At 36.6% G+C, this 16236-nt stretch overlaps 1 protein-coding gene across 1 annotated transcript in view; it reads right to left on the bottom strand.

Annotated features, from left to right (window-relative positions):
• The window catches only part of LOC122569361 (protein Wnt-1-like), a 75044-nt gene extending 59072 nt beyond the window's left edge, over positions 1 to 15972 (bottom strand). The window contains exon 1 of the mRNA XM_043730289.1: positions 14618 to 15972. Coding sequence (XP_043586224.1) covers positions 14618 to 14697 — 80 coding nt within the window. The 5' untranslated portion in view covers positions 14698 to 15972. The remainder of the gene's footprint in view (positions 1 to 14617) is intronic.
• Between the last annotated feature and the right edge of the window lie 264 nt (positions 15973 to 16236).

The following is a 16236-nucleotide window of genomic DNA, read 5'->3' as shown; positions in this document are numbered from 1 at the left end:
TTGACTCTGCACCCTTCCCCGCCCTGTGCGTCCCCTGTATTATTCAGGCTGCCATTATTGGACCCCTTGGTCCGGCTGCGCGACACGCTCTCGCCCCCGCGGGACAACGCAATTGCATCTGCTCGGAATGAGAGTAGCCGTACAGACAGAGATATAGCGACTGAGCGAGCGAAACAGAACGTGGTGGTTCAAGTGGAGGGGAGCTGGTGGCTGGCCACACGGGCACACAGAGACCCGTATAAGGAAGGAGGAACACGGATCGGCCGTTTAAACCCTCGCAAGCCCCGCTACGGATCTAGTTACTTAAGTTCGCCGCGGATAAAAGGAGAAAGCGTGTAATTTATGGCCAGCGTGGATAACGTCCAAGAGGGTGAGAAAGCACAGGAGAAGACGGAATAAAAATGAGATGCTCTGCTAAGGGAAGAAGAAGGAAAGCGGTGTGCCGTGGTGAGGGTAAGGGGAAGAAGTGGGGCCACGGAAGTAGACCGAAGTCGATCGTAACTATTGCGATTGCGATGTGTTTTATTTTTTCTTGTACTGCCAATTGAAGCTGCCAGAAAGAAACAGCTCCACTTTCCAGGGACCTGATTTAAGTAAAGTCGAACAAAATCAAGTCGTTGTTTTAAAAGCGTTATAAATTAATATCCGCAGGAATAACCCTTTACATTTCTGAATATGAAATCTATTCCTTTCTTCCTCTTCCAATAAATAAAATTTAAATATTGGAACTCGCCCTACTTCCTATTGTTGTAAGTTTGTCAATTGTTATTTGCTTAGGTTAGGAAATAATATACGACATAATATGAATAATATAAATGTTTCCTGAAATAGGGAATTTTCGGAAATACAATGTTTTTGTAGCAGTCAGTTGGTGTTACTTTTTGTAGGTACTAAAAATAATTACACCCTCTGTAGAACAATTCTTGTGATTGTTATTTTTTAATATTAAAGGTAATCATATCTCTTCGAAGATTACTACTTACGATTGTAATAGTCTTGTTGCATTATATGTATTATTATTTTCTGCAATCTATGATTAGAATGTACTTTTATTGTGCTAAATTGCTACTTCCTAGCGTGAAAAATAATTATGTCCCTTTGAAGAGCGTATCTTGTGATGGCAATGTTTTTATCATGCACAATTGTTATTTTTCATTATTAAAGATAATCTTCTGCTTCTAAAGAGTGATTTTTGTGATCGTAATAATTGTGCAGCTATTATTTTTTAGTTTTAAAAATAATTATACCTCTTTGAAAACCAATTCTCATAATTGTAATGACTCTATTGCACTGTGTTATTATTTTCTAGAAGCAGATGTAATTTTACTGCTTCGATTGGTCTGCGATTGAAATACTTTTGTTGCATTGAATTGTTAGTATTTTTAGTATTTGAAATGTAATTCTATCTCTTTGACGAGTTATCCACGTTATTGTAATACCTTCGTTGCGCTCAATTTTTTATCATTAAATATAATTGCATCTTGAAGTAGAAACTCCTGTAATTGCAATATTTGAGTGCGTTATATAAGAAAAAATTGTATTCTTTTATAATTGCAATACCTTTGTAGCATTTATAGATTATTTGTCAGTATTAAAACCGAATGCATCTTCTTCAAGTCCATTCAATAATTAAAACATTTTCTTAACGCTGAATCTTTTCTTCTTACTTGTTTTATTCTTATTTATTACTTATCTTTTCATCCCGGCTATTTGTATTACTGAATTACTATATTTTTCATTTCACTGAAATCCAACCAAACTATAAAAATACAAAAACCGAAGCTGCAAGAAATTGACCAAAGAGACATGAATAATTGCACAGCTAGCTGTAGTATGAACAAGCGGAAGTGGATAAAAGGATAACAGGATAAATTCCATTTGAAGAATATTCTCGAGTTGTGCTCCTCATCGTAAACAACGGATATTGGCACGTGTGTCTTCCGAAGGCGTGCCTTCGCAAGCTATAGGACAGGTTAGTCGTAGCAGAACGGGAGATAGCTGAGAAAAGGAAAGCGCATATACGTTAGACTCTGAGTGATCTATGGCCCAAGATAAACCACACGTTCAACAAGTATGTCTCGTCGATAGTCTTTTGCTGTTGCTTCCGCTATTCGCACTGACTGCACCAATTTTTCTTTCTTTTCTGCGGAAGCTATACTACAGGAAAAATGTTTAATTAAAAATAAATATTAACTCGTTTGTATCTTTCATCAATTCCCTTGTTTTTTACGAAATATAGTAGATAGTATTTAATGACAGATATATAAAATAAAAATATACAATGCAAATAAATGAAATACGTAAAGTGCAAGTGGCCGTTTTCGGAAATTATTAGATTTGAAATTTAGAAATTTGAATTTTGAAACTTGATATGTAGAAACATCAAAATTTCGAAATTTAGAACTACGAAATTTTGACATCAAAATTTGTACATCATGTGTGAGAAACATCGAAGTTCAAATTCCAAAAGTCTGGAATCTTGAAAATTAGAAATTCCTACAGTTGAATTTTTTACAAAAATAAATTCCCTAAAGGATATTATTTGATTACCGCTAAAATCATTGATTTTTCAATTATATATTTTCAAGTGTAACTGCGCGAAACAGTATCCTAACCTACAATTAGAATAACACAAACAAAATGAGTCTAACTTTAAGTAGAATCTAATAGCACATGTAAAAAATACATGAAACATCGATGTATCGATTGAGTTTGCAACGAGGGGATGAAAATTATTGAAGAAACGAGCCGGCTGTGGTCGTCGACCTATTATTCGCTCGAATTTTTCCTGCGAGTTATTATAACGCAACAATGGCCGCGGGTTCAGCGCGATGTTTTCCCCATTCCCTTGATTGTTTGCACGCGCACACGCTACGGCTAATTATTTCTATAAGGACGTATTTCGGCACGTAATTAACCAGCCAGGGGCTGCGTCTATTTACTTTGGAACGGTCGTGGTTTATCGAGGCTAGTGGCACACGAAACTTTTAATTACGTTGTTTGGACGCGTGCTGGCCTCAGCTCTCCGCGGACCCGATATTTCCCGCTGCGATGAGTCTACCGAACCCAACCGGCAAAATTGAAGCCGTTAGAAATTGATGCGTTCGCTTTATACGCTTCCGTCGAAATTGCTTACTTCATGACTGAAACGTGAGATTTCGAATGAAATATAGAAACCATTGTTTATTATAAATGAACACGAGGAACCTGTTTTTGAAAATTTTAATGCAAGCGGATAGTAGATATAACGAGAGTCACATGTATTTTGTTGTTAACCTTCCGTTTGTTTGTACGAATAAGTAAGTACATATTATAATTTATTGTATTTTCTCAGACCAACTTGAAAAGTGTTATAAAGTACGAAGTATAAGTATAAAGTATCGTAAGCAATTTCGAAACATTGGGATTTTGAAATTTGAAATTCGGAACTAAAGTATTGAAATTTTGAATTTTTCAACTTTGAACTGATAACATCTAAGGTGTCATCATAGCAAAATGATTATTTAAGAAATAACATGTAACCTAAAAATTGGATGCCCATCCATTTACATTTTTTAAATATTATAATATTGCTTACTAGCAGATATTGAGTTATTAGCTACAATGTAGATTTTCGATAAAATATAAAAAGTATCATTTATTATGGAGAAACAGGTAGAAGCTGTTTTTGAATAATTTAATATTTTGTTGCTATTCTTTTGTTTACTATTGAGTTATTACTGAGCAAAAGCAAAATTCCTGATAGAAGTTAGAATTAAAAAAGTATAAGATAAAGCAGTCGTAAAGAATCTTCAACTGTTGCTACACCGGTAAAATGAGACCTCTGCGATCTCAACCAATTACGCCATCAAAGAGTATCAAAGGATAGCGTCTTAATCTAAAATATTGTATGTCACCTTGTCACCACAAAGTTACGGAAGACGACACATCCATTTATTTTCCTTCTATTTGTTTAGACATGCGCATTTAGATATGGTACACTCTTCGCATCTTAAAACGTTAATTATTAGGTCGTCCAAAAAGTTTCTTTCGTTTCATAAAGAAACAATGGATGCACAACATTTTCCGTGTTATATTATTTTATCGAATTACGTATGATCCATTTTGTTTTATCGAGATAAAGATTACAACGTTCGACAGATTAGGTTTCATGTTTGTATAAAGATGCATCGTTATAAAAGACGTGCCTGTAAAAGAAAGACACGTTTCGGATAACCTAATATAACATTTCTATGATTATAACATAAATAGTATATAACATAAAGTAATGTAATATAGATAATAACATAATGTATCGCGATTAAAAATTGTTAGCTATTCTATTGTAATTCAACACTGTAATCAATGAAGAGAAATCTGCTTATATCATAAAAGGCCAACTTCGTAAGAGGCTGTGCGTATATATGTACAGTGTCTACAAAAAGTATTCGTACAAACTCTTATTTTCCAATGATGTGTTTTTTTTTTTTTATTAAGATCTACATTCATTCTCACAATATCCAATTTTTATAGTCATATATGAAACTACTAAATGATATGAAATATACTTAGGGCAAATTAGTTAAATTATGTAGAAGTCTTTTACATAAATATTTTTTGTCGATATTGTACAAAACTTATAAAAAATCCGCAAGAAACCGCAAAGGTGATCGGGTAGTACCGTAATTTTCGCGGATTTTTTGCGCTGGCGAACGAGTCCTGCGGTGTCGTTAAGAGAATGGATCCCATGGCGGTAACCGCGGCGTGCCAAAGGAAATTACGAATCGCTGAAACGACGTATGGCGTCGCGTGTGACGGCGACGTGCCGTCGCGTATATACGCACGCCTAATGGACTCCCTTTTCTCAGCCGTTCGACGGTGTGCAAACGCAAACGGCTTTGATGCGGAACGTGTTTCCTAGAGGTTTCATTGAAATCCGACAGTTAACATTCTCGTCATAATCGTTATGGTCGTAGAACGTCGATTTTTCCATAATTTCTTTCCTTTAATTCCTTTCAATTTCTTGAGAATTTTTCATTTCTTGGTTATGGTTGATTTTCAACGCTTAATCTTTGGTCTTAAATATTTAATATGTGTAAATGTTCCTTGCAGCACTATTAAAGCAAAGTGTAATCAGTTGAAGAAATTGCTATCCTTTCAGACTTAAATATTTAAATTCTAATTTGAATTTTAAATATGAACTATAAACTCTAAAATATTATTTTATTCTATTTTATATGAAGAAAAATTCTGTCGCAAATATGTAAATAGGACGAATTCTAGGTGATCATCCGATGGTCATAGTGAATCTAACACAAGTATACAAAATCATACATTTTCTAAATGAAAAATTTTAACTTAATTTCAACTTTAATCATGAAATATTGAATCTTTCACAATCAAAGAATCCTGTTTTTACATGTAATTACTTAACCTATGCAAATATCCACCAAAACCTGTGTCCCAAAGAGGAAAAACGAAACTTTAAGAACAATGGTTTATATATAATGAGAATAGTACCAAGTTTCAATACTTAAGAAGAGTGGCGTTGATGACAAGGAAAAGTAAACATAAAGAAGTGAAGTAAACTAAGGAAAGGACAGGTCATCGAACGAAAACTTGAAGAAGAAGAAGAAAAAGAAGAAGAAGAAGAAGACTATGAAGAAACGAATCGTGGCGGCGATATTCCACTAAAAGAAAGAAAGAGAGGGAAATAAAAAGAAAAGAAAGACAGAAGACGGGAGAAGGAAAGAAAACGAGAGACAGAGTATGTCGTAGCCATCCCCCAGAGATAGCCTCTTCGTTATGACAATATATCTGGGCCCCGAAGGAAACATTGGCCGAGAAGTCCTGAAGGTATGCTCCGAAAGCTTGCGGCGGCATCCTTTGTCGGAGATTCTTCGAGCGAGAGGAGGAAGCCGCGCGTAGAAGAGATCACAGCCTACCCCCACACCCATCAACATCACCGTGCTGCACCACGTAAAACGAGAAGTATAGACACGCTAAACAAAACAGGACGCTATTAGGTTTTTGCTCCGTTCTAGTTGGTTTATAATTTATATTATCCGGTCAGACACGAAACGGTAACGGAACGGTTCTGTTCAGATAAAATTATGTTTATATATTTCGATAGGTTATAAAATCTCATTCGATTTTTCATCACTACATATCAATTCTGAATTTGTAGGAATTTCTATATTATTTCTATACAAAGATCCACATTTCATTGTTTCTGATTTTAATTTTATTTATTGTGTGTTTTCATTGTTTTAATTATACAGGCTGTTAAAAAGAAGAGAGCGGAATTTCTTACCTTCAATTACTTGAAGTTGGTAAATAACCTAATCTTAAATAGAAATAACTAGTGGAAGATAATAAAAGGAATCGTTAATGAATCGTTCAAACTTTTAAGTTAACGATACAATGATATAAGATGAATCACCTCATTATTCGTTTTTAGATGAATAATATATATAAACTGACCTATCTACGTACCAGGATGCAACTTGAAAATCCGCCCTGTATCTTTAATTCGTTTCGATTGGTTCGATTCGATATCGACGACGATATAAGAATGCTGAAATACGCCACGGTCTTCAAACGACTTATCTAGATGATAAGACAACACGAATCGACGTCGCGATCTTAATTGCGCTCACCGGGCAAACTGTTTCGAACGAGAATTCTACCACTGGTATATTCGATCGACTATAGGTGGCCAGACAAAAAGACAGAAGACCGCTATCTCGATCACGCGATCCGTAGAAAATGAAGACACCCAGAGCCTTTTGAGGCTCCCCGCCACTTTTTGCGAAGTGATGTTAAAGGTCTCACATATATTATTCCCTCTGAGCATTACCTTAACTGGTATACGTGATTTTTGCGGTGATTTACGGTCGCGAGGAGAAAGCTATGGAGGGAGCAGTACAACTTTTTCCCTGCCGATAGTATTTGTTTTCTATCAACGGACTCGCCTAACGCCAGGTTTAATTAGGACTAGGAGGACATAGTACGGAGTGGATCTTTGGTCGGTCAAAGTGTCAGCTGTAATTCAAAATAAGTGACTTCATAAGACCGTGATTTATTGCTTGTTTGTACTGTGTTTCCGCTTTGTTGCTAATGGCGTTATTATTAGCTTCTCTTATGCAATAGACTACTAATTAATGAAGTTAATGAATCGAAAAGTTGAAAATTGTAGATTGTAAACTTGTGTGTTGTCCTGCTTCTAATTTTACGATTTTATATTACGCAAGACAACCTGACTAAAGACAGTTTCGTGTATTTTGTCCCCAAATTTTTTATTCTTGTGTAAAATAATTTATGTATGAATAATTTAAAACAATTTATACATAATTTAAGTTGGCAAGAAGGTTCAGAATACTGAAAGACAGATTCATCTGTATTGAAAAAATCTAAAGATAAGTGTTTAATGGAAACAGATGACCAAAATGGCGTCATAAAAACCGACAATTTAAGTAATCCAATATGGCGGCTAACCAACAGTGGTATGGCTGAAAACCCATTTGACGTCAAATAAACGAATCAACGACTGTAATTTTGTCTATGGAAGCTTATTTTCGGTTCCCTTACAACTTGTTAATCAAAAACAACGAATCCAAACACTTCTTATCGGATCGTGTGGAAGCAAATGGTCAGCTATATTCGCCAGACGACCATTGCGTCTAATTCCATTACTTTTCCGGCAAGGGCTGAGGAGAACGGTGCCCTCGCGGGAACCTGTTATCGGCAATGCTGTCCGCTTTTATGAAACACGAAACTGGTATGTATATATGTTTCTGTAACTTTTTATACTAACCTTATAAACAGTATTACGATAAATGAGAGAAAGTAGTATGACACACGAAGACACTGTTTTATTCATATCTCATATTGGAACTATTAGGTTATGGTTACACTGGATACGTGTTCTGGCGAATGTAACATCTGAAGAAATCCATATACTCGTAAGAATTTATATAGGGTGGCCCACAAAATACGGGATCCACTTCAGGAATTGATGGTACACCAGAAAACAATAAAAAAATGTTCATAGAAATGTGTGCCTACGTACTAAGAAAATAACCAGATCAATGGCAAGATTTGAAATGCATGATGATCATTTTGAGCATCTTCTATAAAGTGAATAAAACATGACAGGAACTCGTTATATTTCATAAATAAGACCAAATAGAATATACATTTATATGAACTTTCTCACTATTTTCAGCTATACAATCAATTCCTGAAGTGGTTTCCTCATACTACAAAATACTCTGTATATTTAATATACATGTATAATGACGTATTCGTCAGAACACATATCCACTGTAATCATAACTTCCTGTTACTTACAGAACGAGTGCTTGGACTTTCAATAAAGCGATGCTACCGCCGCGAAAAACAACGGCTAGTATAGGGGTCGTCTTGACTTTATCCTGCCATTGAATCTCGCAAGGAGGCGCAATTTGGGGTTCGACGGGTTCCTACCGACGCGTTGCGAGGCAATTCGTCGACGTAAGAGCGCGCCCTGTTCGTAAACCTACTCCCTCTCTGCCTCGCACACGCTGCGAACGTCAATCGGATCTATAGAAAGGTAGCCCATTTGCGCGAGTTACGAGCGTGCGTTAAACTGATGGAAGCTCTTCTTTTCCATAGGCGAAGGACTTATACGACGGTCAAGGCGGCCGGAATATGGCCGGATTAAAGCTCGCGAAATAAAGCAACGACCTCTGAGAGGGAAGAAGATTGAAAGAGAAAGAGAAGGACAAATCGACGTTCCAGAGATGACCGAGCAATTTAACGGCGAAACATGGTCGTGGAAAGGAAGGTCGCCACTCTCGCTCGGTCGTTAATACGAATTTTAATCGCTCGTCGTAAAGAGATCGCGCGTGCAACTATAACGCGTTCGAATGTTTCCAAAGGTGGAAGGGGGGAGGACATTCGCGCGTTCGGGCAATAAAGATGCTTTTATTAAATCTTGTTCTCTGTTCATGGTCGATACTCCGTCCCGTCTTATCTGCCTCCCCCGCTTTTGTTCCTACGCCGCACTAAAAACCTCGATGGTTTACTTTACGACATACTGTTCGTCCTCTATCCCTTTATGGTGATCGTGACTATTCGTGACGACTGAAAGGACAGCGCCAATGTATCCTATGCCCGGTGAAATCGTTTCCGTCGTATGACGCGTACTCACCCGCCGGCGGATTTAGACGTGAACGGACGTTCTTTAATATCAAACTGGTTTGTTTAATGACCCTGTACTTACTTCTTTTTTACCATACCGTTATGCGGCACCGACGCGATCGTAACAGTACATAGTATTGTAAAATGACGGCCAGGCGAGGTGTCACTCGTTTCACCGCGGAAATATTATTTCAACTTGGCAAGCGTTTCAATGAAAATCTTGTCTTACTGGCTGGTTCTCTTGTACGTGTCGTGCTAACGTGACAGTTATCGACGGATCGCATGTTCACAAGAATCTTATTAGATATAGTTACCTACATATTCTTTGCTTGTGATAATTTTTGGTTTTCGTGCTGTTATTTGTGTAATCTTCATGTTTCAATGACTGTAACCTATCATATATTGCTTGAAACTGTACAGATACAAAAAGGTTGATACTCTTCAATCGGAAACCGACTTGGAGTTCGATCAATAAAATTAAATTCACTTACCCTATTCTAGAGAGCTTCAGCTAATGATAATCACTCGACGTTTGTCCTTCTCCTATATTTCATATTCAGAATCACCAAACACAATACGCTCCACAAAGGGAGAGGTTAGGATAACTGACAGCGATGAACTTTCGAACAATACTAATGATATTCCACTATGAGGAGCATCTTTCAATAACAAGTACACTACTCCAACGCAACATTCACGACGATGGTAACCGACAGTTAGACGAAATTTATTGAAATAATCGAGCGGTCAATAATATACATTAACACTAAAGCCGAAATAATACATACATAGAGAGCCGCCATTACATTTCTTTAGACACAAATCTTATAACTATATATAACGTTCATGCAACTATGTATAGGACATATCTATATCATATGATGATTTTGAGTGAAAATTTAGAAAACAGAAATATCTCAATTTTTTAGAGATATCAATGGTATCTATATGTTTAATAGACTATGTATTCCTCATACACAAAATGCAAAAGTAAATAAAATATCTAAATTAAATACTCATTATAATATCTAAGAAGTAAAATAAATCTCTATTTAGGTTAAGTACTTAGATTTAATACTACTGTATGTATAAATGTACAGCAAATACAATACGTACTTAAGTACGTAATCTAATGACCAATCATAAAATATATGGATAGGTAAGACAAGAAATATTAGTCTCATAAAAAATTCATTAAAAGTATGAATGAAACAAAATTGGTTTCTGGATCTAAAAATTCACTATCGCGCGAGTGTTAAGGAGGATTGGCTTCAAGAAATCTCCTAAAGATGGTACGACCGTGCGAACGACAAAGTGGTCGAGGGGAGGGGGAGGAGGCGGTGAAGCAAGAAAAGCCAACGACTATTTGTCCGTTAAAGCAAGGCTAACAGGCGCGACTTAACGTGAATTATTAAGCGTTTGCAGTTCACGCGTCGCGTGTTCGCCCAGACTGACTGAGCAAGATAAAGCGACAGGCGAAGAGACGCGAATCGGTATATGTATTATGTATATGTAAGTATATACCGGAAGGCTTGGTGCCGCCAGCGAAGCCGATTAATCGCCTCGAGGAACCAGTTTGTCGGAAATAAAATCTGCCCGGTGGAATCGTTGCTTGACCATAAGACGTCAACGTGCCGGCCTTCTTGTTTTAAAAGTGTGCCCTGCAGGGGCGCGTCGACACCATCGACGCACTTCGCCCGGTGCATCCTCTATACCGGCGTATCATCGCTATCATCGGGGCTTCCCCCGATCGTGCATGCCACTCGCGTGTCCGATCGAAAGGGATTCGTCGTCTATAAGGCACTTTAGACCGGCCAATTTTACGTTCAACTATTCGCTACTCTCGTGACTTGCTTACTTTCGTAACTGATAAATAGGCACGTCAAACTGTGTTCTTTTTATTTTTCTTATATCTTATTTTGGCAATTTGCAAAAAGGATATTTGATTTCCATTTTAAAATATCAACTGAACTTTTTATTTTTGCGTATGTTTTCATGAAAGTAATAATGTATATTCTTGCAAATTTGTATATTTTTATAGAAATAATTTGTATCTTCTATATACGTAGTGTTCACGCTATTTGTCCTCAGTAATCTCTGTTGTTAGTGGTAAAACTGTGAAAAATAGTGACACTGAGTGCTATTGTGTTGTAGATTATTTTGCAATTTTCCGACACAACCAATAAAGATAAAGGAATTGATATATAAATATTACTAAAAAGTGATTTTAAATCATGTTACTAAAACGAAGAAAAACGCGGATACTGACGATTGGTGAGACACGTTTGAGATTATAGCGAGACAAATACATATAGGTAAACAGCAATCGGGCGATATCTACAAACAATAGGTGAAACGATCTGTAGAAAATTGTCCTTCGAAGCAGACGTTTCGTCATCGTCTCCTTCATATGTACGTGCCTTTCTATGTACGGAAACGTGAAACGCGCACCTTTACGCTAGCGAATATACATATCTGGGTGCGATTTGCCGTTGGTGTATTTCAAACGCTAAAATAAACGCTTACGCCGCGGAAACATATCGTAGCTCCTATAAAAATGCTACCATAATCTCGCGAGAGTCCGGCCTCCTATCGAACATGCGTCTCACGCTAAACTCGATCGGTTACACGCACGACTATCGCAGTAGCTCATTCTTTCGACTGTACTCTCTCGAAGGATCTTGCGAAAACAGTCTCACGAGATAAATTTCTAATCATGCTAACTAACTTGTATAGAAGTACATACATATACCGGATCGTTAATCATACGAAACATGACCTCTATTGGAAAAGAAAAAAATTTTTCATTACGGTAATAAGTTTCATAAGAACGGTCGCGATAGTCATGCTACAGCGACGATAATTAATTGGCAATTGCATCAAATGAAATTAGAAGTAAAACCGTGGAGTACCTATATGTGAGGAACTTTAATCGAGTAAATCAAAGTCTGTGATGTAATCATTGGAATATTTTTCTTAGATTATGCAGAGATATCGCTGAGAAAGGATTAGGTTAGGATATGCACGTAGGAAATGGCGGCCAATTTAGATTTGTGCCTTTTACTATATCTCTTCGTATGGGAGAAATTGTATAGAAGGAAGGTAGAAAGAACATAATTCAAGTATTATATCTGTTAAGTAGTTCACGTAATCTATTTCAGAGTTTTTATTTTCTATTGTCACATCAAATTTGCTTTTTGTTTACAGTGTGTTTAAGGGAACTGTACAAAGACATTTTCTGTGAAACATTTTGCATTGCACATTGTCTCACTGCGCATAAGTTAAGCAAGGGATTATCGAGTCTTAGAAATTTGTAATCTCTATAAAACTATAAAATTCTATAAAATTATCTTTATAAAACTATTATTAATTCACGGGGGAATTACATTCGTTAACCCATATACATAAATAAGATTTGACAAATCTAACTCTTCATATGCAAATCTAACCTGAACTTAATGAGTTCTATCAAAAGTAATCGAATGAAAACAAATCAATAATATTTATCAACTGTATATTGCTAAATTTAATGCTAGATCACCGTATATATCAGCACCGCGATCGCAATTTCGACGATTCGCAAATAGAATAATTCATAAATATATTTAGGTGAAGTTGATATTCCCAATACAATTTTTACAAGAATTTTTACAAAAAAGCGAGCAGTATTCGTTTATCCACAATGTTTTCACATTGTCCAAAATTTTCGTTTGTCCACCCTTCATAAGGAGGTTATCATCAAATGAAGATTTTAAAATATTTTACATTGGCGTCCCTCGAACATTTTCGTTGATTTTTAAACGGGACGTAATTGTCCACAGTATTTTTTAATTTTCATTTAACAGTAATCTTTTTTTCATGGGTGGAAAAACGAAAAACATAGCTGGACAAATGTGGACAAATCGTAGACAAACGAGTGCTATTTGATTTGTGTAGAACTTGGCATTTGGAGGTGCCAACTTCACTCAGTTCATAAATAGTAGGTTTCAGGGAACTAGCGATTGACTAGCCATGCGTCTCCCGAAGAAAACTGTCATGATCGGAAAGTAGAGAGTTCTACGCGAACGGATATTCCGATCGGATAAATGTAGATCGTAGATAAACGGGCGGCGCGCGACCGGCCGCCGGCCCTCTCGTTTACGCCGACTATCACGAATTACTGTCGCACACTTTTCGCGCAGCAGATTGATCGTTTATTATGTTTGACGTTGGGTTTTATGGAACATACTGTTGATAAACTTGTTTCTACTTTTTTTTTCTTAATATTGGTACCTCTACATTGCAAATGAGTAAAAATCGAACACTGCGACATGTATAAGATTTGATCTAATATCTGAAAATATTTCTTAATTTACACCTGTCATGTAGTTCGCATTAAAATGCGGCTTTCTCAGGTTGTTCCTTAATCGCTAAATAGTATAAAAGTATCTATATCTTTTTGCTGCTGGTGTTGAGTATTTTTCCAGTTATAATAATTTAGAAAGAAAATACAAGAATGTTATATAAAATAAACAAATAATAAATAAATAATTGACTGATAGTATGGAAAACTTTATTATTTTTTATGGGACTAGCGCCATGTTTAAGTAGTTGATGTATGTCTGTAAACCCTTTGCTGTTACCCTAGTGACGACTATACAGCATAAATATTTAGTCTAGTAGTATGATTATACCTATTTGGTTTTTTTCATATTTTCAAGAATCATCCGATCCCAGTACTACATATTAAATTTCTTTTCATCACAGAGGATACCATTATGCCAAAGTTCAATAAGTTTCAATACATACTTATTTTTTAGCAAGATCTGTTAATCTGTTTCTTCTCTTCACAATTACGTTATTTTCGTATACACATAAATACAGCTATGAATAATTCTGTGACTCACTATACTCGTTGCATTTTAAACAGATCAGATCGCACAAGTTGCTTATCAAGTCAAAAACCAGTGTTATAGGTTAAGTTGAGATATTGTATGACAAAACACGTTCGCGTTTTCCATGAAGTATTTTTATCAACTGAAAAGGTGTTCGACGTAAAGTCAACGTTAGTCTTTGTTATGTTGACTTCCACGATAGTCATGCAGTGACTAAAAAATTTTTATGACTTACATAACTGGAAGATAAAATGTGCGCAAATATAATACAATGTTTTGCAGAAATGAAATCTTACAGTATATGGTATTTCAATTTATTGTGGCTTCCAGGACAAAATATATGTAATTCGTGTGGCAGTCAACATGTTAAAGAACGAAAAAAAGAAAAACAAAAAGATGTTATCTTTTCTACAGTCAGCAGTGAGTCGTATGGAGATGTATTTAAATTATTCGCGACACAAGGCGTGCCCCTCGAAGGGAATAATACGAGTGTGTATTGGAGGGAAGATCCAGCCTCTTAATGACACGAACTAGATGTTATCAGCACAGTGGACATAAACAATCGTGTTGTACAAACTCACCACCAGTTGGCCTGCGCGCCGTTTTGCCACGCGATGAACAGCAATGGTACGAGTAAGAAGGTCGTGACGACGGGCCGCATCTTCAATTTCGATTCGAAGTTAAAAGCGTGGTGGACACTGGCTGGTTCGTTCGTTGGTTCAATGGTAAAAAAAAGAAAAGACAAGGTCGTCCGTCGTTTCAGCCACGCATTCTTACGAGCGTCGATATCGATCGAGGATTCGCATCGGCAGTCGATCCCGAGGCTGACAGATCGAGATCGAACGTCGTCCGTGATCCGATTCGATCGTTGTTCCAGACGTAGTTTGAGAACGCGACGGCTTTCTCTTTTTTTCTCTTTTCTCTTCCTTTTAACTGTGTTTCTTACATGTTTCCCGGATCGTATACATCACTGATCTCGTGACAAATACGATAAATGATCAAAAAATATGCTACTTTTTATGTCCCGACACGCACTCTTTGACCACACAATACCGCGAGACGAACCGCGAATTTTGAATTAAGTCGAGCTTCGCAGCGCGCGAAATGTTTTACAGATGGTAATAGAGCACGAATAATGTGAGAATTTGTATTATGTCGTATATAAATGTTAATGTAACTGAAGTAAAAGTTAAAAATTCGTGATTCGTGCTGCGCGAAGAATATAAGAGGCTCCTCTTGGAAATGCGAAGCGAAGACGAACGCGACGATACTCCATGAACGTTCGCGTACGTACTGTGGCTGCTAGTCACGAGGAAAAGGGCAACGGGGCTCTCTCGATGGGCGGAACCTCCGGTCACTTGCTACCGCGCGATTGGCTGCATCGCGGAAGTCCCCCCACCGAGGCTCCACTCGCGTTAATTAAGCATTTCGGCACTCCGTCCCGACTCCGAGGTTCGCGCGTAAGCTCGCTCGCTCGCGATTCGTTCGCCAACCCCGTCTGTTTCCGTGACTTTACTCGGAAACTCCGGAAACACAGACACTAAAATATTTTCATAATAGAAAAATGAAACGTCGGGACAGCGGCGTGAGTAATTTTATGTTATCGCGATTCTTCTAGATCTCAGATCCCAAACTGCGGTACGAATTGATCGATGAAAATCAAGTTGATTTCGTTGCGATAATCGAACTGTATTTTGTATGCATATATAGTAATAAGAAAAGTTAACTTACACACGTAAGTTATTGTGAATGTTATTGTGAAATCTTACGAGTCATAAATTATAAATTGTTGGAATATTTATACAAATTCATATTTTGATGATCGCAATTAAAAAATTATAACCTAAATATATAAAAATTTGTCTTATTCTTTAAATAAAATATACATTTTTGCAGCTCCGAATGACTGCTCCGTTGTAAATATGTATACGATAAATCCGCAATATAGTCATTAATATTTATAAACTCTTTTGTATAGCAATTAAATGTAATTTCCAAAGTAGATAGAATGTAATAGAATACAAATTACAATTCATCTGATTATCGTGTCCAATATAAAATTCCGAAAAAGAATCTATAACCTACAACTTGATATTTGTAGATTCATTAATATTATTAATTGCTGAATAATTGTTAAATATATTTCAAAAGACATCACTTCTTCTAACATAAGATTTACATATATATAAAACAGATAATT

This window comes from Bombus pyrosoma, linkage group LG7 (genome assembly GCF_014825855.1).
Source record: "Bombus pyrosoma isolate SC7728 linkage group LG7, ASM1482585v1, whole genome shotgun sequence".
In the NCBI taxonomy this organism is placed as follows: domain Eukaryota; kingdom Metazoa; phylum Arthropoda; class Insecta; order Hymenoptera; family Apidae; genus Bombus; species Bombus pyrosoma.
This window is presented reverse-complemented; position numbering and strand designations above follow the sequence as displayed.